A 26,377-nucleotide genomic window follows, 5' to 3' on the forward strand; every position below is an offset into this window, starting at 1 on the left:
CAGACGTATTGAACTGGTGGAATGTGCGCAAGGGTCTGGTTTAAACTGTGAAAATCATTGTAACTTGGCTGTTGAATAGGCCAATGGGCGTCTTGAGCTGAGACAGTAAGCACACCCCTACGCAGTCAACCGATGGAAAACATGCACCAATAAGTGGCACAAACACTGCTTTAAACCACTGACAAATGGTGGGAAACCATGACGTTCTTTAATCCTTCAAAATACAAAGTTACACGATAGCTCGCACAATCTACTCTGCTCATAAAAACACTTCTGTCTCTTCATGACATGTTGGTTTGTCTGTGTTGCAGAATGTCATCGGCTCCTATAATTTGTTCCTGTGAAATGTCTTAGCTTTTTAATCTCCACCTTTAAAAAAGGTGGAAACAATGTGCTGAGTACATAATGAGCAACGTGCTGCAGATAGAAATAAGGTAGCTATATTTGATTTAGTACAGCAGCAATTAGAATCCTTGTAATTTTATCCATTGGTAACAATGCCTTGGATTCAGGAAGGACAGAATGCTTTTGGTCCTGGTTGTAAAACACTGGAACAGCCCCCACATCGTCAGCAGGGATGTGGAAGGTGCATGGGACTTCGCCCAACCAGTTTACATGTGTTTTGTGAGCTTGGAGAAAGTGTTCAACTGTATCCCTCTGGGAATCAGTAAAATTTTTTAACAGGTGGTCGCAGGTGTCCTCCAGCAGATGTTGTGAAAAGATCAAATAAATACATAAAAATATGTTTTTAGTTGTTAACTTTGTACCAACGCACACATGTTCTCCCCATGTATGTGTAAGTTCTCCCTGAGCACTCCAGCAGCCTTTCTAAAAAATACAAATTAAAAAATGTAACATGTAAACATAAACAAGTGTTTTCATTAAATTGCCGAATACATTTTTTTTAATCTTTAATTCTCTGGTTTGCTCCCCCCAACTTGTGGGTGTGCCTCTAAATTTGATAATGCGCGTGGATCCCTTTACAGAATTAGCCACAACATGTAAGGCAGGGTTACAATGTTCCACAGTCATATTCTGCATTGTTAACTTATAGAGAGAACACCATGATTTTAAACACAATTCAGAAATGTTGATAAAAATTACTTGCAAAAACATAATCCCTGAGCAAACACCACAGTAGATTTTTTAAAAAACTTTTCTTCTGCTCCTAAATAACCACCCGTCTTAATTATTTATATATTTATATAATTTTTGTTTTTTGCACAGTTCGTTTAATTAAAGCACCTCTCATCTCCGAGAACTTGAAGCTATTTGTTCTGGGTGTAATTTACATAACAACACATAAATACTGTTGGGCATTCCCTGGCATGCATGCATAATGAATTACTTAAATGTGGACAAACTGTGTCAGCAGAGAGAGATTGCATTTGCTGTGTTGCCTTATTATTTGCCTTATGAGTAAATGTGCCACTGTGTTGAGTTTTAAAATGAAAAGAATGCATAAAGTCAGATTTGCACTCATTTAGCACCACCAAGTTACTTTATGAAGTTTGATGTTTGCACGTGAATTGTGCATTTTGCAAAATATCCCTGTTATTATGGAGAGGATCTTTGTTTAACTCTGACATCTCCAGCTGAAGATCCCAAATGCCACAACTGCTTTCACTGCTCACTGTCTCTTAAGTACATTATTAGTTGCCCTATGTCATATCTTGATCTTGTTTTGTGTTATACCTTATTTAGTTGTCTGCTTTCAGGGCATGGTTTTGGACTTCTTACCATTTGCAGAATTTGTGATTATATTACTTCTATATATTTTTATTTTCTATTTCATTTATTCTGCTTAAACAAGCACAGAATATAATTGTTTCATCGTTATTTTTATAGAAAAAAAATGTCCCAGCTACGTTATGTAGTAATTTTATATAGATAATGCATATTTAGAAAAAAAAAACCATTAAGTTTCTTAATCAAAAATTTTAAAGTAAATTCACTGACAAATGAAAACAGTCACAGATGGGGATTACATTGTATAAGGCAAATATGCTGAAACTATTCCTCAAGAGTTCAGTGTTTAACAATTTTTTTCCTCTACATTTCTAAAAATAAAATCCTCACATCTTCAGCGAGAAAGAGACAACTCTTGGTGACTTTGTTTAATACAGTTAGAAGTCCTAACACTGCCTTCTTTCTGCCTTCGCCTCCTCCCTCCTCAGGAGCGTCTACTAATGAGCCTGCTGCCCAGAAATGTTGCCATGGAGATGAAGGAGGACTTCCTGAAGCCACCAGAGAGAATTTTTCACAAGATCTACATCCAGCGCCATGACAATGTCAGGTATGGGGATGTCATGACAACTCAGGAGGTGTGCACAGGGAGTGTTTTCATTTCAGGTGTCACATTGCGGTTTACCAATCAGAGAGGAAATCAGACCAAGCATTTACATAGACTTACTTAACAACAGTTGTTAAGAAGAGTAGTCATGTCTCTTAAATTTGAAATTTCTGACACTTCTTCCTGTTTCAGTTTCTGCTTCATCTTCCTGGCTGTCAAACATAATGCCAAAGCTGATTTTTGTGTTGCATCTCAGTGCAATGTAAGAATCATTGAGCTAAGCAACCACCAGCAGGCAGGAACAGTTAGAGACTAACTGGTAAAGATATAAGCAGATGTTTCCCCTGAGGGGTCTGAGTTCAGAACCAGAGCAAAAAAGTTAGAGAATAACAGACTACGTGTTCAGTTACCAAAACAAACATGAGCTGCAGAGAAAGAAGTTTGTTTTCCCTCAAAGGGAACAAAACAATTGTCTTTAAAGATTGAAGGAGTGTTATTAAACTATGGCGGCTTTTAGAAATATGCATAAACTTCATCATTTCGAAGCATTAGCATGTAGCATTTGAGTCAGTTAGAATCTCACATCCACTCTTCCGGGGCATGAAAGCTATCAGAATTCTGGGCTTTTAACAATTTACTTAAGCTTTTCTGTATATTGATTAAGTAACATTAAACTGGAACGATATAAAAAAAAACTGAAACAAATCAAAAGGTTTATTTAATTCAAGGTACATAATTTATGGTTTCAATAAGAAACCTGTAAAAAAAATTATAGGTTAAATTATGGATGGATGGATGGACGGACAGATGGATCAGATTTTCTTATTTCATTTTTATCTTTAAATACAGGCAAATGTCCAAAAAAGCTACATTTGTGCAAACAGTTGACTTTATTTTAACCGCCTGTCTGTCATAATTGAGCAAATGACCAGAGAACGTAAAAAGAGCATTACCTGAGGCATACAATAAACACTGGTCTTTCCCTGTATTTTTAATTAGCTTTTTTTTGGTGCTCCCTCTACTTCACAGTTGACATAGAGTGTGAGAACCTGACCCGACTCTGAGCTGATTTCATTCCAGTGAGGCGGTAAAGAGAAAAGGAGAGGTGCATTAGTGCTGCTTAGTGTAGGAGTCGAGTGTTAGGTAGCATATCAACAGCACTTCTGTCAAGAGGGAGTCCTCAACTCTTGTCTGTCTGCCTGTATCATTTTAGCTCTGAGTGCACATCTCCTCTGCGATCACAACATGGGAGCGAGCAGCCTCGCCACCACACTGGCACGCCGCCAAATATCCTGTTATTTCTTCCAGCAAGCTAGCTCCTGCTCGCCTCCAGGGCTCTGCTGCAAGCACACGCATCAGAACAGGGCTTAGGAAAAGGAAAAAAAAAGTAGGAAAAATATTCTTTATGTAGCTGTGCGGGGGGTTACACCCACGATCAGGGTCCCTTTGATGTTTCCCTGAGAACATTTAATCACACATGCACTTGGCCAACCCTGCTGCTCTCGCCTCACCATCCACACATCAGTATGACCTGTAGCACGGAACCATTCATTGAAATATTATACAACAGAGCTCTTCAGCTGAGCGACGGTCGTGATCCCAGCTTTGCAAACATCAGGCTCCAAAGCAACTGCTCCAAGCAGCAAAAAGAGCTTGGTTGACATAGTCACGATGCAGGAAGGGGAAAAAGAAAAAAAAAAAACAAAGTCTTCTACATGAAAATGCAGCAATAACTGTAATCTCTGAGGAAGAATGAGAAGAGTTTGGCACCATTTATCTGGATGGATCTGAAATCGTGCTTCACTCTGATGTGTTTGGACGAGAAAGTTTCTCAAAACCATCCTATTAACAACTCTAACAAAAGTGGGGCTTTAACAATGGATCATAAAAAGCCGGATTTTTATGAATCAATATGATATAATCCAGAGCACACTCTTCTGCAAGGTTTTAACCAAACCCTACTCCTTAGTCTACACATGCGGTGAATACAGTATATTATCACATGTGCAACAAAACCAGAACTTGGTTGAAATTATTTATTACAAAACACAGAACTATGCCATTGAACATTAATATTTTTCAGCGCTTTTTGTTTCTAATAGGTTACTTCATAAACATGTACACATTGATAAAAAGGTTAGTTATATACAATTATTCAGTTGAGACTAGTGTCCAAATAGGCACCAGGACCCCAAATCTGCTCCACCACCTGAAATCTGTTCCGCATAAAGAACACAAAGGAAATATGCAGAGCCGAGCCAGCATGTTAACCTTACACGGATGATGCAGACAGAGTACTTTCCTGTATTTTTTTCTGGATGAGGTGTCTCAGAACTCGAGAGTCAATTATCATGATTAAGCTAAATCCCACTCAAGCTTTGATGCATGCTCCACTGAGAGCAGTGAGTTTCCACCGAGTCAATAAGATCCATAACACCTTGTTTTGCTGCCATCTGGGCTGCCTCTGAGCAAATGAATGAGGGGCTAAGTGGTTTTCAACACCTACTTCGTGCACTACTTCAGTTAGCCAGCAGCAGGCAATTCAGCTCCGTAATTGATTTAGCGGCTGGCCTAAAAGACGCCTTCACTTATCAGGGATTGGATTATAGTACTTGCTGTTTGCTTCATTGCTGATCACTGTTAGCCAATTACTCTTGCTTCAAAGTGATCTGTGTGTTTAGCTGCAAGGATGGGAAACACAGCACAGTAGCACAACGCTCTATCCACATTCTCTTTTGACATTTTTGTATTAAAACAGCAAGTGCTTTAGTTAGTCTAGGGAGGAATAAAATGCAGATTAAAATGTCTTCTTGTTCTTTCCTCCAGCATCCTGTTCGCAGACATTGTGGGATTCACCAGCTTAGCTTCTCAGTGCACTGCTCAGGAACTGGTCAAGCTGCTGAATGAACTCTTTGGGAAGTTTGACGAACTGGCAACGGTAAGTTGCCTTGATTATCCCATCTGGCTTCAAATGACAATGACAACATAAAGAAATTTAAACAAGAGATGGAACAGATGGAGCTATAAGAGTCCCAGTCAAGTTTTTGTCAGCCTGATGAAAATGTAAAAATGTTTGATATGAAAATATCATTTCACAGATCAGTTGAACAATTTCCCTTATTATTTTCTATTGTTGGGGAAAAAAAGTAGCTGACAATTGCAGGATATTCAATGTCTAAGTATGTCTTACAGCAGTGGTTCCCAAACTTTTTCTCCTGCGCCCCCCCCAGTTGTTTCCAAACATTTTCTGAGCCCCCCTATGGCTTACAAATTGCTGTCTTGCTGAACGAGGCGTGTGAGAAAGATGATTCTGAGACTCCCATTCTGCAAGAAAGGGGGGAAGTGGGGGTCGACTTTTTTGGGGGCAAAATGAATGTACGTAGACAACAACACCAGTAGCCTACAAGCTACTTGTTAACAAGTTTAAGGTGATGTATTGATATTAGCTAGTCATCTTTTAGCTAACTTTACCTGCATCCAACAGCTTTACTCAACAGTCGGTTAGTTTGGGGGAAATACTGTGAAAAGTGTTTTGCTTTTGCTGGTTTGCTGCCATGATTCTAACACAGCTCTGCGCAGCAGCAGCAGGTGCGCGTAGCGCTCATGTTGCGTTTAAATGCAGCTCGGAAAAACAGGTTACCACATGTTAACAACGGATTAAAAAGTTTTAGCTGCTGATAAAAGTGACAGGGGACACATATATGGGAAGTTTGGAAGCCCCTACTGTATCAAATTTACATAAAAATAACAGAGAGTTGGCCACTCTGAGGAAAAAACCCAGCACATACAACTTCATGTTTTCTTTTTTTCATCCAGACGGCTTCCCGCGACCCCCTCCCCACACCACCCCACCCCTGCAATGGCAAGGCGCCCCCCCCCCTAGGGGGCACGCCCTACAGTTTGGGAACCTCTGTCTTATAGGGTGCTGTGGTTAAAAGAATCAAAAAAGCAGCTAAAGTTCTGTTTAATCTGATGAGTCTGAAGGCATATGCAATCTTTATTAGTGCATTTCCTTTGATATGATGAGCTCTTATCCCAGAATGTGTTTTTTTTGTTTTGGAATTCTGCAAGGTTAAATGAGTTTAAGTGATCCAGAAGAAGTTTCTCTAACATTTTACTCAAAAATGGTCGATGTTCTCTTTTCTCTCCTTCACAGAACAACTGTATTTATACAGACTGCAAACAGGAAACTTTTGAAGTTAGGCTTGAATGGATTTCACAGAATTAAGATAAAATGGGTTGAGACTATAATTAAATATTCTTTTCTAATTAGTGAAACACTGAGTCTATCAGAGAAATGCACATTTGTCTTTAAATATTTTATTTTGAAAAATCAGAGATCAGGCTAGAAAGAGGTAAAGAAGAAAGAGGAAGAAGAAGGAAGAAGAAGTGAACCTTAACACAAGTAATTCTTCTTTTATATCTTTTCAGTCACAGAGCCTTCCACCTCCTTCCTGTAGGTAGTTATTAACCCATCTCTGTTTAATTTCTACCTCTGTCCCTAAATCAAATCCGGTTCAAAGGAGTTTCTGTGGAAAGGAGAAGAAAAACATCTCCTCTGAAACCTACGTTACCAGTTCCATAATAAAACCACCTACTCAGGAACCTTTATTATCAGTTCATTCTTCCCAGTAAACAAGACAAAGTTTTATTTTCTAAGACAAGACCATATACACAGCATGTTTCAGATCTTCGTCTGTAAAGAAATACTAAAAACTGACATTTTTCCGTCATTAAGCTTTGCTTTTGTAATCTGACAAAATGCAATAAGTTGTTAATGTTAACACTTTTCATAAACCCTGTGTATTTTTTTGAAAACTCAGCAACTTTGAAAACTGTTGTGTTCTACCCAACTTACTTGCTAAATGCATTTTTGGCAAACCAACAGGACTTTCTGTACTATCTGCTACTCTTTGGTCTGCTTTAGTAGTTTCTTTTCCAATTAGCTAAACAAATGTAATATGATATTGGAACATACCATCTGAAATGTGCATAGTTCTATCATCGCTTTCTAAAGAGCTTTTCATACTGATTTTGTCTGCTGACAATAAGAATGTAGTTTAAAACTGTCCACACATTCCAAATCCAAACAATTCTTTCCATTTTATTTTATTCAGGTAATTCTGGGGCTGTTGCAAGAGCTGAAGTTTTATTTGTACTGTCTGTACTCGGGGTGCAGATTTTTTTTTATTTGTGCACTTTAGCTGACAATAAATATTGAAAACTTTCTTCTATAACTTTTGTTACGAAGTAATGTCACCGAGCCATCCTACTCAGCCCACAGCCATGGAGGCAGCTAGTGAATTCGTGTTTCAGTGAGCTGTTCGTCTCCAAGAAAACTGAATGTATTATTGAGTCCTGGAACTCATTTATTATACCAAGCCATATACGCATGTATTGATCCAAATTGTGAAAGTAAGGCTGGAGATACTGACTGACACTGAGGAGGAGGAAGAGGAGTTGAAGAAGGTCAAGAAGTGGATATGAGAAGGCTGATTTTCACAGAGGAGAGATGAGGGCTGAGGAGGAGGATTGTTTTAAGTGCGAGTGCGTGAACATGTGTGTGATGTGTGTGTGACGCGGCCCAACCGAGACTACTGTTAACGTGCACAGAAGCACACACTGTGCACCAGTAAGCCAACGCAGTGTTGTTCTCCAGGAAAGGAGATTAGGTGAGAGATAGGTTATCTGCCGGCAGACCGCTATAATCATATTAAAACTGCATGAGCCACACACAGCCAAACACACGTTCCCCTTTCGGTCACCTCAGAGGACATTTCATCGACTTACATAAATTAAAACCTCACAACATCGCCTTCGCTGTTTCCATCTATCCACATATTTTCTAAAGAAGTCTCGTCTTGGTTGTAGCTGCAGGGAGGAGGGTATTCCTGCTGCGATACAGCGGGAGGCGGATAACTCTCTAGACAGGTTGCCAGTCCCTTACAAGTTACTGGTATCCTAAAGCAAGTATTCACATTATTCTTTTATAAATTGATGTGTAACACATTTTTCTGTGGGTTTGCTTCTGTCTTTATAAGAAAATGTGTTGCTGTGAGGTTTGTATTAAACCCTATCTTCTGGAACAGTCTAAGAAGATCCTATGAGTCACCCTTTGACTGGTCAACATTCTTGTGACTGTGTGGACTATGTGAGCCTACACATAGTCCACATAGGTTTATGAATATATTTTCATAAAACCGTGATTAAAACTCAAAAAGTGGTGCCAAACAAAAAGCAATCATGATTTTTGACCTGTAATAACTAACATAGTCCAGATTGGTCAAATAACCTCAAAAGCTTTATTTTTGTGCAAGCCGCTTCGTTGTGTGCGCCACGTTCATCTTGTTGCTATGAGCAGTAAAGTCTGTAACTTGCTAAACAGGAGGTCTATTCTGCTCCTACTTGTTGAACAGAAGGATATTTTCTCTGTCGTGACGTTCACTTTTTTATAGAACTTCATTAAAAGCCGTGCATCTGAAGTGGCAGTGAAATGAAAAGCCTCCTCCGTTTATAAGGACGACTGAACTTGGTTGAGAAAATGCCTACGCTCGAGAAAGCTTTACACTGAGTGATATATAAGAACAAAAACAAGCTTGAAAGCCTTAAGATGCACTACTTTCCATTCTCTCCACTTGGCTCTCTACCAAATGTCATTTCCATTATTTAAAACCACATTCAAATCCTTTCAGACGAGCATTTCTGTTTGACTCTATGTCCTCTTTATTTGTCTATTTCATTCATTTACAGTTTAAAATGAACATGCCACATGTTGATATAAACAAAAGTTCTGAGTGAAAATGAGTAGTTGGCAAAAAAATCTTATCTGACATCCGTCCGTCCATCCTCCCTCCCTCTTCTGCTTACTCCGGGGGAGAGTCACAGGATCAGCAGCCTAAGCAAAGAGAATCGGACTTCCCTCTCTCCAGTCTATTGGGTTAGCTCCTTTCGGGGGAATCCCAAGGCATTCCCAGGTCAGCCGAGAAGAACAGTCCTTTCAGTGCGTACTTTGTTTTCCTCTGGGTCTCCTCCCAGTGGGACATGGTTGAAACACTTCAGCAGAGAAGCGTCCAGGAGGCATGCTAACCAGATGTCACCTCAGCTGGCCCCTGTCCATATAATTTACTGGTTTGACCTATCACTGCTTGGCGTAATTATTTATTTTAATTGTGCTGTGCAGATATAATGCTGTTTTTATACAGGTCCAGACAAATCATAAGAATAAATGTTCACTGAGAACTTTCTCCTAACCTCTCCTGCCTCAAGGCCAGAAGATCTCATCAGATGGTTTACTCCTATTTTACAACAACCATGCACATGCACACCGGGCAAAGTCACATGATCTGCAGGATAATCCCCGTTGAGTTAATTCTCCATTGCCGCAATCAGTCAGGGCTTAACGTAGGGAGATTGACTGAAGGGGCAGAGAGAGCAAGATATAAGGCGATATGTGACTCACTAGCACTGAACTAATGCTCTGCAAACCCACATTATGGACATCTTGTGATGAGGATATATTGCATGCATGTGTGCAGCAGCTGCATCCTAATTGAGATTTATACCCTGTCGCGTTAGCCAGAGAGAAATTTGCTTTGAAACCAGCTCTGTCACAGCTGCTGAGCTTGACTGTTGTACGCTACACGACACATTTGTTCCCTCAGGGTTTAAACTAAACTTAACCACCATGGATACAAACCTAAACAAAACCTTCCACCAGGTGACAGGTGAAGGCAGGCGTGCATCACCCTGGCCTCTCAGTCAGCAGGTTTAAACTCTCAATTTTTTATTTATTTTTTTCCCGGAAAGCAAACAGTGCTCCTGTTCTCCTGAGACGTATCTTTCCGTCAGTTGACGACTCCTCTCTCGTTTCTTCTCACGCAGATGCACAAATACGCACGCACAAACACACTTTTCTGATCCTTGGGCAGGGATAATCATCCACGTTCCGAATTCTCATATCCTCCCACGCCAACATCTTTCTGCTCCCGTGAGCAAAAAAAACCAGAGCACCCCGTCTTCTCTCTTCTCATCTCTGCCTCTCACCCTGCAGTCGCCATGAATCCTCCCTATATCTGTGTGCACGTGGGTGTTTCGCGTGCACGTATGTGTGTTTGTCACTCACAGGCTGCCTGCAGGGGAAGCTTTGTAGGGTTTGCCATCATTATGTCTGATAACCGAGTGAGACAGGGAACCCTGTGCATGAAACCAAATTGAAGTACAGTGTAGTACAGGGTGTTCACATGTAAGAATGCGGCTGTTTTGTGTTTTCTTGACTGGTAATGTGCTGCTAAGGTGTGAGCTTATTTTTGTACGTGGTCTGACTTCCACAGCTCTGCGCACAATGTGCTCTGTGACAAATAGAAGGATCTGTCGGGGGAACGTGTGGGCGGGATTCTACTTCAAGAGCATGTCGGAGCAATTAGAGTTGGCCCCAACAACAAACGCACAAATTGTTTCACAACCACCATTTCTGATTTACATGATCAGGGGCGCAGCTGCAGCTCGTAGACTGCGTCAGTCATGTGTCAGGTGGAAGGAGTTGATGTTCGTTGATGTTGAAGATTTAGCTGACAAATGTAGAAGCATTTTAATTTTGTCCCAAGTGTTTTTTTTTTTCTTTTGTTTTTTTAAGTTGCCTCTTCCTTGATTTCAACTGAACCAAGAGAATCAATTTTGAAACGTACATTTTTGGATGTGAGTCAATGAACTATTGAGTTGTTGAGGTGAAACGACATCTATTGATATGACATTTCTGATTTAGTTATTGGTTCTTAAGGTTGGAACTGGGACTTATTAAAAAAAATTGGGGTTTTATGATATTTTTTAGAATTCAAAATATATAGAGAAATGATAATGGCACAGAAAAGATAAAAAAACGGTATTTATGAGTGGGAAAAAGTATTTTTTCAGCTGATGTGGTTGAGTTGTCATTGTCATTCTGTTTTCATTTGGTGGTGATGCTTGTATATTAAGCTACGTCCAACCTTAGTTGGAAGTTGAATGGTATGGCTTTGGCTAAATATTCACCAATCTAAAATATTGAAAATATTGGCACCATTTTGTGTATTGTCAAGCTCTGCAATTGCCTGCTAATTACATCATTATTTGACTTAGATGTGTGCACAACACATCTAAGCACCTTCATCTAAAAGTTGCAAGTGAATTCTTATTTGTAAAAATGGCAATAATTTTGCAATAGCCAAATGTTTGCTGCACAGCAATTTTGCTCATTGACATCATGTCAATTATGAACAACACGTTCTTCATTAGTTATGAAGCCACTTCAATTTAAAGGATATTGCATGTTTTAAAATTTGGATAAATCGGTCTCTCCAAAGAACTGAACTAAGTGCTTCATGTTTTAAGTCTTCCCTTGCACTCTTCTTCATGTCTTTGCAGGAGAATCACTGCAGACGCATAAAAATATTGGGGGACTGTTACTATTGTGTGTCAGGACTTACACAACCCAAGGCAGACCATGCCCATTGCTGTGTGGAGATGGGATTGGATATGATTGATACAATTGCGTAAGTAACGAATACCCACAGTGAAAACAAATTCATCCCCGACAGGCCCGCGTGGCATCACAGAAGGTGTTACTTAAGGGAAACTGATTAATTCTTCTTTGAAGGAAAATAATGAATTGAACGTTTCACTTTGACTTTTCTTTTAAATAAATTGTCTCAACTGAATCAGTTCCTTTAATTTCAGTTTTTAGATGTTCTTCTAGGTTTATCTACCCAAGAGAGAAATACGACAAAGTTCACTGGGATTTCTGGAAATTAAAATGTTTTATTGTACATAATCTCAGATAGAAACCAAGTTTCTACAAGTGTTTGACGAGTTTCTGAAAGCTAAATCTAAATCTTTTTTAGATAAAGAAAATTATACTGTTTTCAGTGACAAAGCCAACTGTTTGCTGGTTCATCAAAGTATAAAACTGATTTTGTCAGCAGACATGAAAATAAGAAGAGAAAATAAAAATAAGAGTACCGTGAATAAAAAGTTTGAGTTAGATCTACCGTTACCTTGCTTAGTCTCAGGGAAGAACAAATAAACAAAACGGTTTATTTGCAATAATTGTAAAATAAAATTATTCTATATGATATTTAAATCTGACCCCAAATTTACAAAAACTAACATATAAAATACTACACTTATTGGAGGAGTTTTGAAAAACATATGTACAAATTATGTAAAATGCTATTTTTAAGTAGGGTGTCATAGTTGCCATCTTCTTGCTCTTTGGTTTATTGTTGTCTTTCACAAATGACTGCACAGTGTAATTTAATTCAAATGCATTATATTGTTTGTACCATTTCCATTAATTCTGATCTTTATTTGTTCCCATGGATTCGGATAAAATATGACAAATATGGCCACAGACCAAACCAAACTAACTGATTCAAAGTGAAAACATTCATATGTGGTGTTTGAAAACATTTCCCTTTTTTACCAGGGATTTCCTCTTCCTCAGCGTCGTATACAGCTGACTGGCAGCTGAAGCCAGCTGAAGGACAAAGGGGAGTGTCTCTGTATGACAGATTACCTGAAAGATTTTTGGTCTCTGTAGTAATTTTAAAGATGTCCCAAACTACAGAAAAACCAAAAACACCTTGAAAAAAAAAACAAAAAAAACGGACACCAGCACACATTCTCTTTCAAACACGTTGACACAAATGAATGGCACCTTTACCTGTTTGTCCCCTGCTGCTGTGTCAGAGTGGAGGGATGCAGCTGAAGGGATGCTTTATCTCAGAGGGCAGACTTCTGCTGTGAATACTCACCCATTTGCGTGTGTGTGTGGATGAGAGAGAGAGAGACACATCCCTCCTTTAACTTGGCTGGCACTTTTACTTTTTCATTCCTTTTGTATAAACACACAAACCCATCATTTGTAAAGCCTTTGCTGCTCTCAAATTTCTTCTTCAGCTCCACGTCACGTGAAAGTGACAGATATCGATGAAATGCTGAGGTGGTTCACTGGAGAGGAAAGGTTTCGGCAATAAGAGTGCTATAGGCCTACTGTAAAAGAACTGCAATGTAAAGTTAAAAGTGATGGTTACATATGTATATATTTATAAATATATGGTTAGAAGTCACTATTAACAATACTAATGTGCAAATTTGTGGCGTACAAGGGCAGACTGCTATGTTTTGATCCTGATTTTGGTCCCCTTTATTATTATTTTTTGTTGTTTATTCACCCTGTCTGGGATGAATGCTGATTTGAAAAGTATGTCCAAAGATTTTACTGTTAGGTTTAGCTAAAAAAGCAGTCCATGGGATGCTGCTTCTGTGAATGGGTACTTGATTGGGGTTGGATCAGTCTACACCATGCAAAGTAGTGTACTCTGTGAACAGCTGCAGAAGCAGAGAGCGATGCAGCACTGTTAAAACAGTTAAAAACGGTTCTAGAAAATCACGCTGAGATGAAGTGACTTTTATTTCCAAATTAAACAGTGATGCAGTCGTTAACTAAGGCTGAACCAAGCCATAGTGAAGGAGGGTGGGAGAAAAATGTAGCCATTATTTCTATTTTATCTTTTTAGTTTCATTAAAGCGTTAAAATAATCCCAAATTACATTTTAGTTTTAAAAAGTGATACTTGAAATGAACAAATCCTTTACAAATCTGCGAAGGAGTGTGTGATCAGAATTTTTCGGAGTTAGCAATGATCATTTCCATTTATTTTGCGTAATTTGCAACGTTTTCTGTCGTCCAACAGGTCAGTGGTGGAAGCAACCGAAGTGGATCTGAACATGCGTGTTGGGCTGCATACAGGACGGGTTCTGTGTGGTGTGTTGGGCCTGAGGAAGTGGCAGTACGATGTCTGGTCAAACGATGTCACACTGGCAAATGTGATGGAGGCTGGTGGGCTGCCTGGGTCAGTACCGCCTGTCAGAACCTGTCAGACTGAAATGAAGCAGCACTCACAGAGAAAAGAAAGGAAAAAAAAAAACTGTGTTCTAAATGTTTCAATTACATTTAAGTTGTGCTCCATATAAAGAATTACGGAAAGTCAGAAATGAATGAGATTAGCCAGATGTCGATGTACTTCAAACACTGCTGACTGCAGCTGGATTTCCTAATTAGGAAAACAAAAAGCTGTGTATGAAAAAAGGAATAACTGCGCCCTTGCGGCTACAACTCAATTTGAAAGGGAAATTAGCAGCCAGGTGCTGCTAATCAAACGCACTGGATTAACTGATCACCATCAGTGTAACCGGCTCTACAGGATCAAGCTTTGCTCCAATGGGTTTTTTTTTTTCTGTTTTTATCAGTTTTCATCAACTCTGAAAATATTCTCTGTCACTGCAGAGGCAAAGCTGCCCCACAGCATGATGCTGCTGGCACCAAGTCTCATTCTAGGCGGTCAGAATGATGTGGAGTTTTTTTTATTTTATTTTTTTGTTCAAACATACATGTCAAACAGACCAACTTTGGTCTGACGTTCTCCTCAACTTAATCCCTGACCTGATTATGATGCTGTTTGTTCCCTTATGTTCTCTAAAAAATCTCTGAGGCCATAGATTGATTACTTACTAATTAGGTATCTTTTGATGATACTGGCAATATGTTTCTGTTTATTTAAGGGATCTTTTTCATTGAGAAATATTGCTAAATAAATGACCAGAATTCTACAGATGCTACCGACTGGTTCAAGGTGGGACAGGAGTTACCTCAGGAACGAGTTCTGAGCCCCTTTTTGTCTTTGGGAAATAATCAAAGAGACTATATTAAATCAACTGGTGTAGCTACATGTCCAAAGATATGAATAAAACGTCTTATTCCTTCTGAAGTCACATTATTCATAATGTTCTGAAATTATTTAAAGCCTTTGTGGGATTTTTCCTCTAAAAATACAGCGTCGAGAACCAGAAACAGGGCTGAGCGTTGGTAATAAATTTCAGTTTACAAAAACCCATGTACAGTAACAAGCAGATTTGCATTAAAAACACTGTGAAATGAGGTCAACTCTTTGGCCCAGTTTGGTCCAATGTTGAGTAACAAGATTTTACCTCTCCACATAAGACTAAATGAGTCATTAGGATGAAAATGTTCTTGCTGTGAAGAGTTTTGAGCAAACTGAGGGACTATTAGCCTGATAAAAATAATGAGGAAGGAAATGATTTAAAACCTCAGCGGCTACTTTTAACACTAACTACTTTCATTTTGCTCTCAGTAAAGTGCACATCACGAGGACCACCCTGGAGTGTTTGAACGGAGACTATGAGGTGGAACCAGGCTTTGGCCACGAGAGGCACGCCTTCCTGCAGAAGCACCATATCGAGACATTCTTCATCGTGCCTTCGCACAGACGTAAAGTACGGTTCAACGCCTCTTTCATGCTCCTTTTTATCCACCAACAAAAACTTGAGAAGTGCCACAGCTGTCAGTGTCGTACAGTAAGAATAATCCTCTCATGCAGAGGGAGAGACAGAGCATGTGCTAAGCTGGCGTACACATGGGTAGTAAAACTGTCTCTCACACACTGCACATGTGCACCGACAGTGTATGTGCGTGTGTGTGCGCGCGTGCGTGTCATAGTGTTTTAAATCATCAAAAATACACAAGCAAAAGCTTGAGATGTTGAGGTTTTGTAGCCTTAGTTTGCTTGTTTTTATATATATATATATATATAAACAGCAATTTTATATTGTTTGTGATTTTAAACTTGGTTCCTGATTTGTAAAATTTGAGTCTTCTGATTCAGAAAAAGAAGATAAAACACATCATGATTTTTAAATTTAAACAACTCTGCAAACATCGTTTTGCTTCCAGGCAGAGAGACGACATATAAATAGTTTTTTTGACTCCAAATATATTCATATTAGAACCTGGAAAGATGGGAGTTAAAATAGGTCCAGTTTACTATTATTGCTAACACACCTGTTGTCTCAACTTTCAGATTTTTCCTGGGATTATCCTGTCGGACATCAAACCAGCCAAGAGGATGAAGTTCAAGACAGTGTGCTACCTGCTGGTGCAGCTCATGCACTGTAGGAAGATGTTTAAGGCTGAGATCCCCTTCTCTAACGTCATGACCTGCGAGGACGACGACAAGGTATGTGACTTGCTCAGCCTGACTCGACATCTCTCCATTTTCTAGCCCTTCAAATGTACACACAGGCTGATTAAACATTATGATTAAGATTAATGAATATTTTTACATTATACATACTGCATCGCTACATTACATTGGACAGGATGAAACAAGATGTCTTTATTCACATCACTTTCGCTCTGCAGAAATGAATGTTTTTACCAAATAATATTTGCGTAAAAGACATGTTTTCTGCAACAATCTCATTTAATTTGTTGTGTAATTTTAAAAATTATTTTAGTATTACTAAGTTAAATTAGCAATGATAATATGAAGGTAACCATGGCAACACTAGTTATGAAGTAGGTCTGCACAGTTTCAAGAAGACATGATATTGGTTAATGTTCCAATAAAGACATGAATAAATAAAATAAAAAAATAAACGTAATTCTAAGGCATTTTTGCCTTAGGTTTATAAATATTGAGCAGTTTATCAAGTGATTGGGAAACAACACATATCATAAGCTTCACAGGAGTGGCCTGCCTGCCATAATTACACCAAAATGCATCAATGTTTTATCACAAAGCAACCAATATCAATATCTGAAGTAGTACAAATATTACTTCCCTCAGATATGACTAGTTTTTCAGCAATATAAACAACAAAAGGGAAGAGGCAAAAATTCATCCATGAGAGAGTTGTGTAGAACGAACACACACATCAGTACCCCAGACAAAGGCAGCAAGTACTGAGATATGATGTAAACAAACAATGTCTTGAATAAACAAATGGCTCACACACTGCAGCACTCAAATCCTGTCTCATTCATAGCATCCAAAGTATAGCACTTATAGGTAATATTTGAAGCAATTAGAATATGACTAGAGTATGACTTTATACACCAAATGTTGAAGATTTTTGGGAGAATATTTTATGGACCCATGCAAGAAAAGTGGACCTTTTTGGAAAGTGTGCATCTTATTATGTGCTTTGCATTTGTTACTGAATTAAGTTTGCTTTTAGAAAAGTCATCTGGATTCTTAACACGGCAGTAACTCAGTTTGATGGCTTGTTCCTCTGTGGGTCGGTCAGTCGGGGTCTTTGCATCACAATGTCTGGTCGTCAGAAATAGCCCAGTACCTTTAATCCGTCCAGCTGCGTGAGCTCGGCCAGATTATTAGTACCTCTCGATTCTGATGACGTTGCATTATGTGTGCTGGTAATCACCCACAGTCTGGTATCATCTCCTCTAATAGCATTACGCACATTGTTACATGATTATCCAAGTAGACAAAATCCTGGCATTGTGACACTGAAGAGCTTAGCATAGAATTATAACACTGGGATGTGTTGAGATTGAAACAAAGTGTCGTCTTAAGTGACGTTTCGAGTTAAAAAATATTAATTTCAGTGACTTGTTAAAATATAACTATTCTGACTTCTTCTAGAAGTTTTTAAATAATTTTTTGTTGTTGGTTTGTTGTTGAAAAATTTATTTTTTTCAACAGGGCATTGTTAAAAAATATTGCATATTTTTAAGTTTTCAAAAATATGCAATATTTTTGAAAACTTAACCTTATTGTCCTGGTTGTTTTAGACGTGTTGTGCTCCAGAATTTGGACCACTTTTGACGAGGATTTAGTTGTTAGTCATATAAAACATATACAAATACATATACATATACATATTTCACTCAAAAAGACTTCTGTATACAGAGAAGTTCATGGTCCACTCAATGACTGAAAAACACTTTGATCCTGTAGCTGAAAAACTTCAAATGACCCCATCATTTGGCACCGTGCTTGGCAGTTAGTATGAGGTGTTTGCACTGATATAACGTTTGATTTTCTGTCGACATAGTGGTCTGAATTGCAGTGAAGCATATCTATTGAGTCTGATCTGTCCCAAGAACAGTATTTCTGAAGTATTGTGTTTTATTCAGATGCAACTTTGTAAAATGAAGCCCTGCTGCCATTTCTATTTAGAGAGAAAAGGTTTTCTCCTTCAACCTAGATTTATTCATTCTTTTTCCAACTGTCCTGACATAGACGTCAACATGTAACATGCAAACTGAGGCATGTTACTAAGGCAATGTCTATTTGAGTTACTTTAGGGGTTTTTTTTACATTACATTACAAATTTTGTTGAAGGACTCAATTATCCTAAGTTACCTTATTCTTGGACAATTTGGTAAGCAATGTAAAAAAAAATCCCTACCTTTAGAGAACAATATTTGACTCTTGCTGACCAAGCTCTAAATCTGTGTGCCTGACTTTCAATTTGAAGCCCACCTGTGCATTGAGTGATGGCGCTGTCTTTTCCTGTCTGACAGCGGCGAGCCTTGCGGACCGCATCGGAGAAGCTGAAGAGTCGGACATCCTTCTCGGCCACAGCTGTGCAGCACTCCCCGGCCACACGAGTCAATCGCTACATCGGCCGGCTCATCGAAGCGCGGCAGACCGAGTCTGGGACATCGGATCTGAACCACTTCACCCTGTTTTACAGTAGCAGAGACAGGGAGCGCAGGGTGAGGCTATGCACACACCTGCAGGGAAACATTTGCTTTACATTTGCAGCAGCACACACTCATACATCAAATATGAACTTTTCCTTATTACACATGAGGAAAACTGCTTCGTGACTGCATGATCTGCCTCCCTCTGTCTCATTCCCGCACATCATGCCCTACACAGTTTATAATTCTGTTTCTCCCACGCTTGTTGTCTGTGTGTGTGTGTGTTTGTGTGCGTGTGTGTGTGTATGAAGAATCCACCCACCCTCTCAGGAGGGGTTTCAGATAATGATTTGGGAACGTCTGAGCGACACACGTGACATTCTTCTCATATGTGTGTGTGTGTGTGGGTAGTGTTATAAAGGAGACGCAGGCCGGCTTGTCGGTTTGTGAAACTGGTTAGAGGAATTAAAATGTTCAGGTAGATCAAAATTAAAACTGAACTGAAAAAAAAAAGTTATCCTTCATGAAATAAATTAAGCAGGGAAAACAGAAAGACACAAATTAGTGTAATGATTTTTGTTCACTCCCACACAACACATTTTCTTTTACAGAGCTCAGGACTTCATCACTGCTGGGCAAATTTAGATCTAACAACATCAGAGCTTTAAAAATGAACTGAAATACGGCTAATTAAAGTAAGTTCAGAGCCAGATTGAAACATTTGAAATCCAATATCTATAGGAAACACACATATACTTTGATTTAGAGTTTCCTTTATAAGTTTTAAAAAGAAATAATTTTTCAAGGTTCTTTTGAGTTTGTGATTTACTGGTAAAATTGAACTTTACCAGTAAAGTAAAGTTTACTGGTCAGTAAAGTTTACTGGTCAGTTCCACAGGACGGTGGAACTGACCAGTCGCAGCTGTCAGCTTTGGGATAGCCACCACAATCAATCTGTGCTACTGAACCTCTGTAATGTTAATGGACGATTTCAGCAGAAGTTTGTTTTTTCAGCTGGGGTTGTGTAAAGCACTTATGAGCAGTCAGCATTTTACATTTTCTTTGCAATAGATGCAAGCTCACTTGCATATCTCACTTATGTCAAAGTCCTGGCCCAATTTATTCTTGCATATATGTATTTTCTTTGTCATGAGGGGAGTGTGACATACTGCTCTTACATCTTCAACTTCTTACAGTCTCTATGTTTCCCCAGTATAACCAGGTGTATGATGACCATTTCATCAGTGCGGTGGTTCTCTCTCTGATCCTGGGTGCCCTGTTTGGCCTTATCTATCTGCTAATGATCCCACAGTACGAACATCCCTAACACACTTACTCTGACATATTCTTTGTTTATCTAAGTGAAAACTTTAGGATGTGTTTTAGATCCTTATTTTTATTTTCCAGGGGGGTCTTGGTGTTGCTGCTGCTGGTGCTGTGTGTGTGTTTCCACGTGGCCTGTGTGATGTACCTACATCTCACCAGAGTTCAGGTAAGACCTCCTGTTCGCTCTTCCGATCTGTTTTAATTGCACTTTGTTTAATGTGGTATGCTTATCATCATTCTGAGGTGGCCTCATGTCTTTTACAGTTTCATTGTTTGTTGTATGAAAATATATATATAGCATATCATAAGCCACTCCACTAAATATTCTAACTTCTTTTAAGATAAAATAGTGAGTCCAATATACTATGGAAATACACTAAGAGGTACTTTGTCTGCTGACTGTTTTTACTGTCAATCCATCAGATTTTTTCTTTGATTGTAGTGCCAACCAGGCTGTCTGACCATCCAGATTCGAACAGTCCTCTGCATCTTCTTGGTTCTGCTCACCTACTCTGTTACTCAGGCCTGTGTGGTAAGTCAGTGTGCTGGACACCAGTAGATACTTGTAATTATTTGCCCCCATTATGCTGCCTCACCTTGTTCAGTCATGTTCCTGGAAACATTAAGTAAGCAGGTCTCTGAAGACTTGAGGGGCCTTTATGTTTTGTACTTAAAAATATTTTTTTTTTGTCTTTTGTCTTACATTCACAAACATAAAGGGAAATATTGTAAAATGAGGTAGTTAGACTGCACTAACTACCTCCACATGTAGGTGGCCAGGTGGGATGTCACCTGGTCATCTGGGACTAAGAATGAAACTTTTATGCATCAAACACTCCAGATGGATCTGACCAAATCAAAATCATCCTCAGTCTAAAGTACAGTGTAAAATCTGTGGTTATTTGAGCCTGATTTGTGTTCCAAAAGCCCCCGGGAACCTTGCTGGGTTAATGGCATTTTGAGCTTTTTGAAATACAATTAGTTTTATAATAAATATCTACTGGACTTTAATAAAGAATTTAAAATGGGCAAAATAGTTCCTTTTAATGGGAAATGGAAAAATTGTTCCATGGCCCTCTCAGTCTGTTATGAAGGGAACAATGTTTAGAAAATAAATGATAGAACCAGACATTTGTATTATGTCCCTATATATAAACTGAATGGATGTCTTTTTTTCCCATTACTGTAAAGTAGAGCAGCTCCTCACTCAATTAAATGCCGAGGATGCCTTCTTTTAAGGTGTTGCTACAGCAGGGGCTTCTTGTTTTTCTGCTGCATTTACTGTGTTCATTTATTTAAAATGCTGCAAAAAGCTTACTTCAATCCTTAAGTCATTAGAAAAGTAACCTTGCTTGACTCACAGTTTTCTGTTTTCTTTTATGTAATATTATTTTGCTAATTGGATTGTCTTTTTATAGTAAAAATGAAACACAAGAATGAAGGATTTCGTCTTGTCTCATTAGTTTTTGGAGGGAATTATAGATCTATGTATTCTGATGGGATTCAATCCATTCAATTATGGATTCAATTTCCTGATTTTAGCCTTCATTGAAGTTTTCAACAAGGATTTGATCCCCAACACACCTGAGAACAAGGAAGTTTTACCGCAGTAAAACAAACACATTATTTTGATCCACTGTGAACCGATTCATGCCATTTCTTCATGATCATGAGGTAATGGATTACTTTTCAGATCACTCAAACTAACCTGCACTCATATCCTATGAATCCTGATTGGGACGTTGCTGTTGCATGGTCATGTTTGATCTCTTCCAGGCGGGATGTGTACCGTGGGGTAAAGTTGAGACGAACTCTACCCGTTTCGTGGAGGACATCGCTGCGGACGCCCTCGGGGTCGGACCTGCCAACAGCACCGCAGTGGACAAGACTGGTCCCAGCATGGCGTACGCCCTGCTGTCCTGTGTGGCCGGGACCCTCACTGTGGTCCCTTACCTCCGCGTTTCATCGCTCCCTAAGCTCATCCTGCTCCTCCTGCTCTCTGTTACCTACACGGCGGTCATGGAAAGCAGCGGCTACCGCCAGGCTGTGGGGTTAGACCTTCTAGCTTTAGCTTGGAGCTGGTTTACAAAATGTCAATTTTATCCAAACAATTTTTTTTTAAATTCCTGTAAAATATCTGTTTGACTATAACTCAAACAGGAGTTCATGTGATAGCTAATGCTCTTATGAGCTGGATTTTCACTTAAGTAGAGTCCTGAATACCTCATCTGTAGCAATTTCTTAGACAATTTCTAAATTAGTCAAATTTTTTACTTTGTGTGGATGACATTTTTGTTTTTACATCATCATTTAGTGGTGGCTTTCTGCACACCCGAGGCTATGATCCCGTGTTGGCTGTTCTGCTGTTTTCTGGAGCTCTGGCTCTTCATTCCAGGCAGCTGGATCTGAAGCTGCGGCTCGACTATCTTTGGGCAACTCAGGTGAGAGTGCATGCAGGCATTTAGAAACCATCTCTTGTTGTGAAAATTTGGAGGTAGAAATGTATTAAATCGTAGGTTGTGCATCCTCCCAGTGACTCTTGGTTGGATCCCAGGCCAAAAATCATGCCACACTTTGAACACTGTTGTTTTAAGGCTCCCAAAGTCAAGTGAGAAAGAAAGAAGAAATTCTTGAAAGGTCACATTAAAAATGAAAACATTTTAGTGATTTTGTCATTCAGTTCTATCTATATGAGTACTATCTACACTGACTGGTGATTTATATAAAACAGAATTAATCTAGAAAATGTTAGAGTAAGAAGCTGAACAGGACAGGAATGACGTAAAGGAGAACAATTTTTCTCAATGTCGCTCCAAACACAAATATGACAAAACCACCTCAAATAAATAAATTAAATTCACTTTAATATATTTAAATACATTAAAGTGAACAACAAATGCCATCTCAAGGTATTTTACAAAAAAATCATTTAAATTGAGGCATGTATGTTACAATTGATCCTAATTTTCTGTGTGGTAAGCTGTTATTATATATAAGTAGTTTGAAATTTTTTTATATAAGGAAGCCCAGCAGAGACCATGACGTAGTTAAATGGACATTAAAATGGAACATAAATATCTTCGTTGATAATGATTATTTTGTAATGTGGATTACTTTATGAGAAAGCTAGTGCAGTATTTGTATTAATAAACAAAACAAATTCATAAAAGCATTATACTTTTCTCAATTTTGGATTGTTCTTACAATTGATTGTTTTTCACAGTAAGTATTCCCCTAAAAGCTGCAGTTTTCTTGTGTTCTGTCTGTGGAACAAAAGCCTGACTGTTGCTATTTTAAGAAAAGCTCTATCTCTGTCTTGTTTGCAAATCATTATCTCCCTCTAGTGATAAGGACTTGCCATTACAATTCCATGTAGAGCACCCCACCATTTAACCATTAGTGTCATTTCCGGTGTGAAGAAAACTGTCCTTCTCCTCTGTTGTTATGATTCCAGGCAGAGGAGGAGAGGGATGACATGGAGAAGGTGAAGCTGGATAATAAGAGGATCCTGTTCAACTTGCTGCCGGCTCATGTGGCTCAACATTTCCTAATGTCAAACCCCAGGAACATGGTGAGGAATCTGTAAGGTTACAGTAAAAAGAAATGAAGCAACAACCCTACAAAAAGTATGATAAATGCAGAAAGGAAACCTAAATCTATTCAGCATTCCCCAAAGCTGAATTTTTCTCTGTACATAAAAGAGTGAAAAAATGATAACAATTTGCAAAAAGCTGAATTTCACCCCAGTGGCTTCGAGGTAAAAAAGAAAAAAAAAGAAAATAGGTGAGAATAGGTGACATTCTTACATTTCAGCTATAAACTGTGGTTCAGCAGCTGCTCTGTGGCCTTTTTTTTCTACAATGAATGTGTGAAAATAGTCAATAATGGTATTTCCTCCCGTTTATGTTTCCCTGAGATGACGAACGGAGCCATGTTTAATCCTGTTACAGGCCCTGATAAAGTTTGTGCACCGGAGTAGAGTTTACAAAAATAGGCTGGCCCTCAGCTGTTGTTCTGAATCATAATGTTACCAGTCAATAAAACCCATGTTCTATTGGCTTTTGAAACTGCAGGATTTCTTTAAAGGTTTCTGTCTCAACCACCCCGTGGTTTAGGATGTTGTCCTTATAAGGACCTCCACCCATTTAGCAAAAACACATGCATATCCTAAATAAACAGCAAAAACGTTCAATATATTTGTTCATCTAAAACAATAAAAATGTGTTTTACAGGAACAATAAATAATATAATTAAAATTAATAAACCATGCCACAAAAATGTAAAAATGTAGCTTTCTCTACCAAAAGTGCAGTAATATTTTGCAGATAAGCTCATTCTCTGCATCATGAAGTAGGTTAATAGATCCTGAACCACAGTGAGACACATTACCTCTAAATGCAGAAAATATCTGAGAGTAGTTAACTTCCCCAGGAGCAGTGGTGGAGAAAGTACTCAAAAAATAAAAGTAGAAGTACAAATACACAGACAAAAATGTACTCAAGTAAAAGTAAAACTATCACATTAACATTTGTACTTAAGCAAAAGTAAAAAAGTACTGGCTTTTAAAAATACTTAAGTATTAAAAGTAAAAGTACTTGCTGAATGGATTACCTAATCGCTAATATCATTAAGTGAACCGATCGTATTTAAATTTATTACATTAGAAATGTGCCATTTTAATGAACAATGCCACAGATAAAGCATGTTTTAATTGAGTTTACTCTGTAACATAGTTTAGACTTAGATATGTGATTCTATGCATCATAATTTCAGGGATGGAAACATCTTGTCTCCTGTCCTAACATAGCATGAACTTAACTTTTTTTGCTACTAGTGGCATTTATTTTTAAAGAAATCCAACATAAAGGGGATGGAAAGAAGGTGGGTGGGAGAGGACAGGAAACCAAGGAGCCAGTAGCAGTGTTGTAGTCAAGACCACCTACCCAAGACCAAGTCAAGACCAGCACCCTACGTGACACACAAAAAAAAACTTTTACCTATCAAAATTGCTTCTCAAATTGATCTGAAAGATCCACATTCCTATAAAAAAAACTAGATATTAAATACTTAGAGCTGAAATTAATTTCATCAGTAAAGATCAGTCCAGAAGAATCGGATCATTCCTGAATATCGTACCACTATATTGCACTTTGGTACCAGCGTTGTCCCATATATGTGACACCTCAGTCAATACCTCCACACAATAATTCAGCGCATGAGTGACAACTTTTTTTTCATGCAGATGCAACATGTGTCTCAGTACAGCTAGCTTTGCTAGCAACACGTCCACGGAGCTTACCTTTCTTTAAACTTTCCTTCCAAGTGACGCTAAAAGTTGGACGAAGTCCCACCGTCTGTGAAAACGAAGCGCTGCTGATTTTACGTGTCGCCATATCGATTTATGCAGCGCTATTATATTACTGACGATTAGACAGACATCGCCTCCCGCTCAGAGGAAACCACTGCGCATGTCTTGGAGCTCCGCGTGCGAGTAAAGGTGGAGGCGATGGGTGACAACAGACACTAAGTCACATTATTGCTCGGATTTTACGGCGCCACCTTTCTTTTTAACGTAAAAAAAGAGCAATGCGACTTGGATGTAACGAGTAACGCGACACTTTTGTAGAAATGTAGTAAAGTAGAAAGTACAGATACTTACTGTAAAATGTAGTGGAGTAAAAGTAGAAAGTATCCATTATTAAATCTACTTAAGTAAAGTACAGATACACGAAAATTGTACTTAAGTACAGTAACGAAGTACTTGTACTTCGTTACTTCCCACCACTGCCCAGGAGTGAATACCAAAGTTACTCCAAGAGAACATCAAAAACTAATCTAAGAGGGTTACTAAACAGTAAGGCACCGCAGGCCTGACATGCCTCAGTTAAAGTCAGTGTTTATGATTCAACGATAAGAAAGAGAAAAATAAAAAGTGACACTTTTGGGAGAGTTCTAAGGACAAAACTACAGCTCAACCCCCCAAAAAAGCAAAAAACAAACAAACAAAAAAAAGTATCTTGATGCTTTTTGCAACACATTTAGGAAAACATTATGTGGACTGATGAGGGAAAACTTGAACAAAATAATACTTTGAAATCTGCATTTTGTGTTCACCTTTGTTATATTTGTCTCATTTAAAAACTTAATCTGAAACATTTAAGCCTTGTGTCTAGAAATGGGGTCCAACCGAAGCCACACATGTGAAACTTGTAACATTTGCCACAGTCCTTTATGTTTGTCTCTGTCCTTGCACGC

General features: G+C 38.7%; 1 protein-coding gene across 1 annotated transcript in view; it reads left to right on the forward strand.

The window, feature by feature from the left end:
• The window catches only part of LOC103463403 (adenylate cyclase type 1-like), a 47,744-nt gene that overhangs the window by 11,090 nt on the left and 10,277 nt on the right, over window positions 1-26,377 (forward strand). Inside the window, exons 3-15 of the mRNA XM_008406721.3 lie at window positions 2,178-2,296; window positions 5,120-5,231; window positions 11,693-11,820; window positions 14,022-14,180; window positions 15,480-15,621; window positions 16,206-16,361; window positions 18,674-18,868; window positions 20,010-20,107; window positions 20,204-20,288; window positions 20,565-20,654; window positions 21,899-22,173; window positions 22,437-22,563; window positions 23,577-23,693. Of these exons, the coding sequence (XP_008404943.2) occupies window positions 2,178-2,296; window positions 5,120-5,231; window positions 11,693-11,820; window positions 14,022-14,180; window positions 15,480-15,621; window positions 16,206-16,361; window positions 18,674-18,868; window positions 20,010-20,107; window positions 20,204-20,288; window positions 20,565-20,654; window positions 21,899-22,173; window positions 22,437-22,563; window positions 23,577-23,693 (1,803 nt within the window). The remainder of the gene's footprint in view (window positions 1-2,177; window positions 2,297-5,119; window positions 5,232-11,692; window positions 11,821-14,021; window positions 14,181-15,479; window positions 15,622-16,205; window positions 16,362-18,673; window positions 18,869-20,009; window positions 20,108-20,203; window positions 20,289-20,564; window positions 20,655-21,898; window positions 22,174-22,436; window positions 22,564-23,576; window positions 23,694-26,377) is intronic.

Source organism: Poecilia reticulata, chromosome 4 (assembly GCF_904066995.2).
Source record: "Poecilia reticulata chromosome 4, P_reticulata-male-v2, whole genome shotgun sequence".
Lineage (NCBI taxonomy): Eukaryota > Metazoa > Chordata > Actinopteri > Cyprinodontiformes > Poeciliidae > Poecilia > Poecilia reticulata.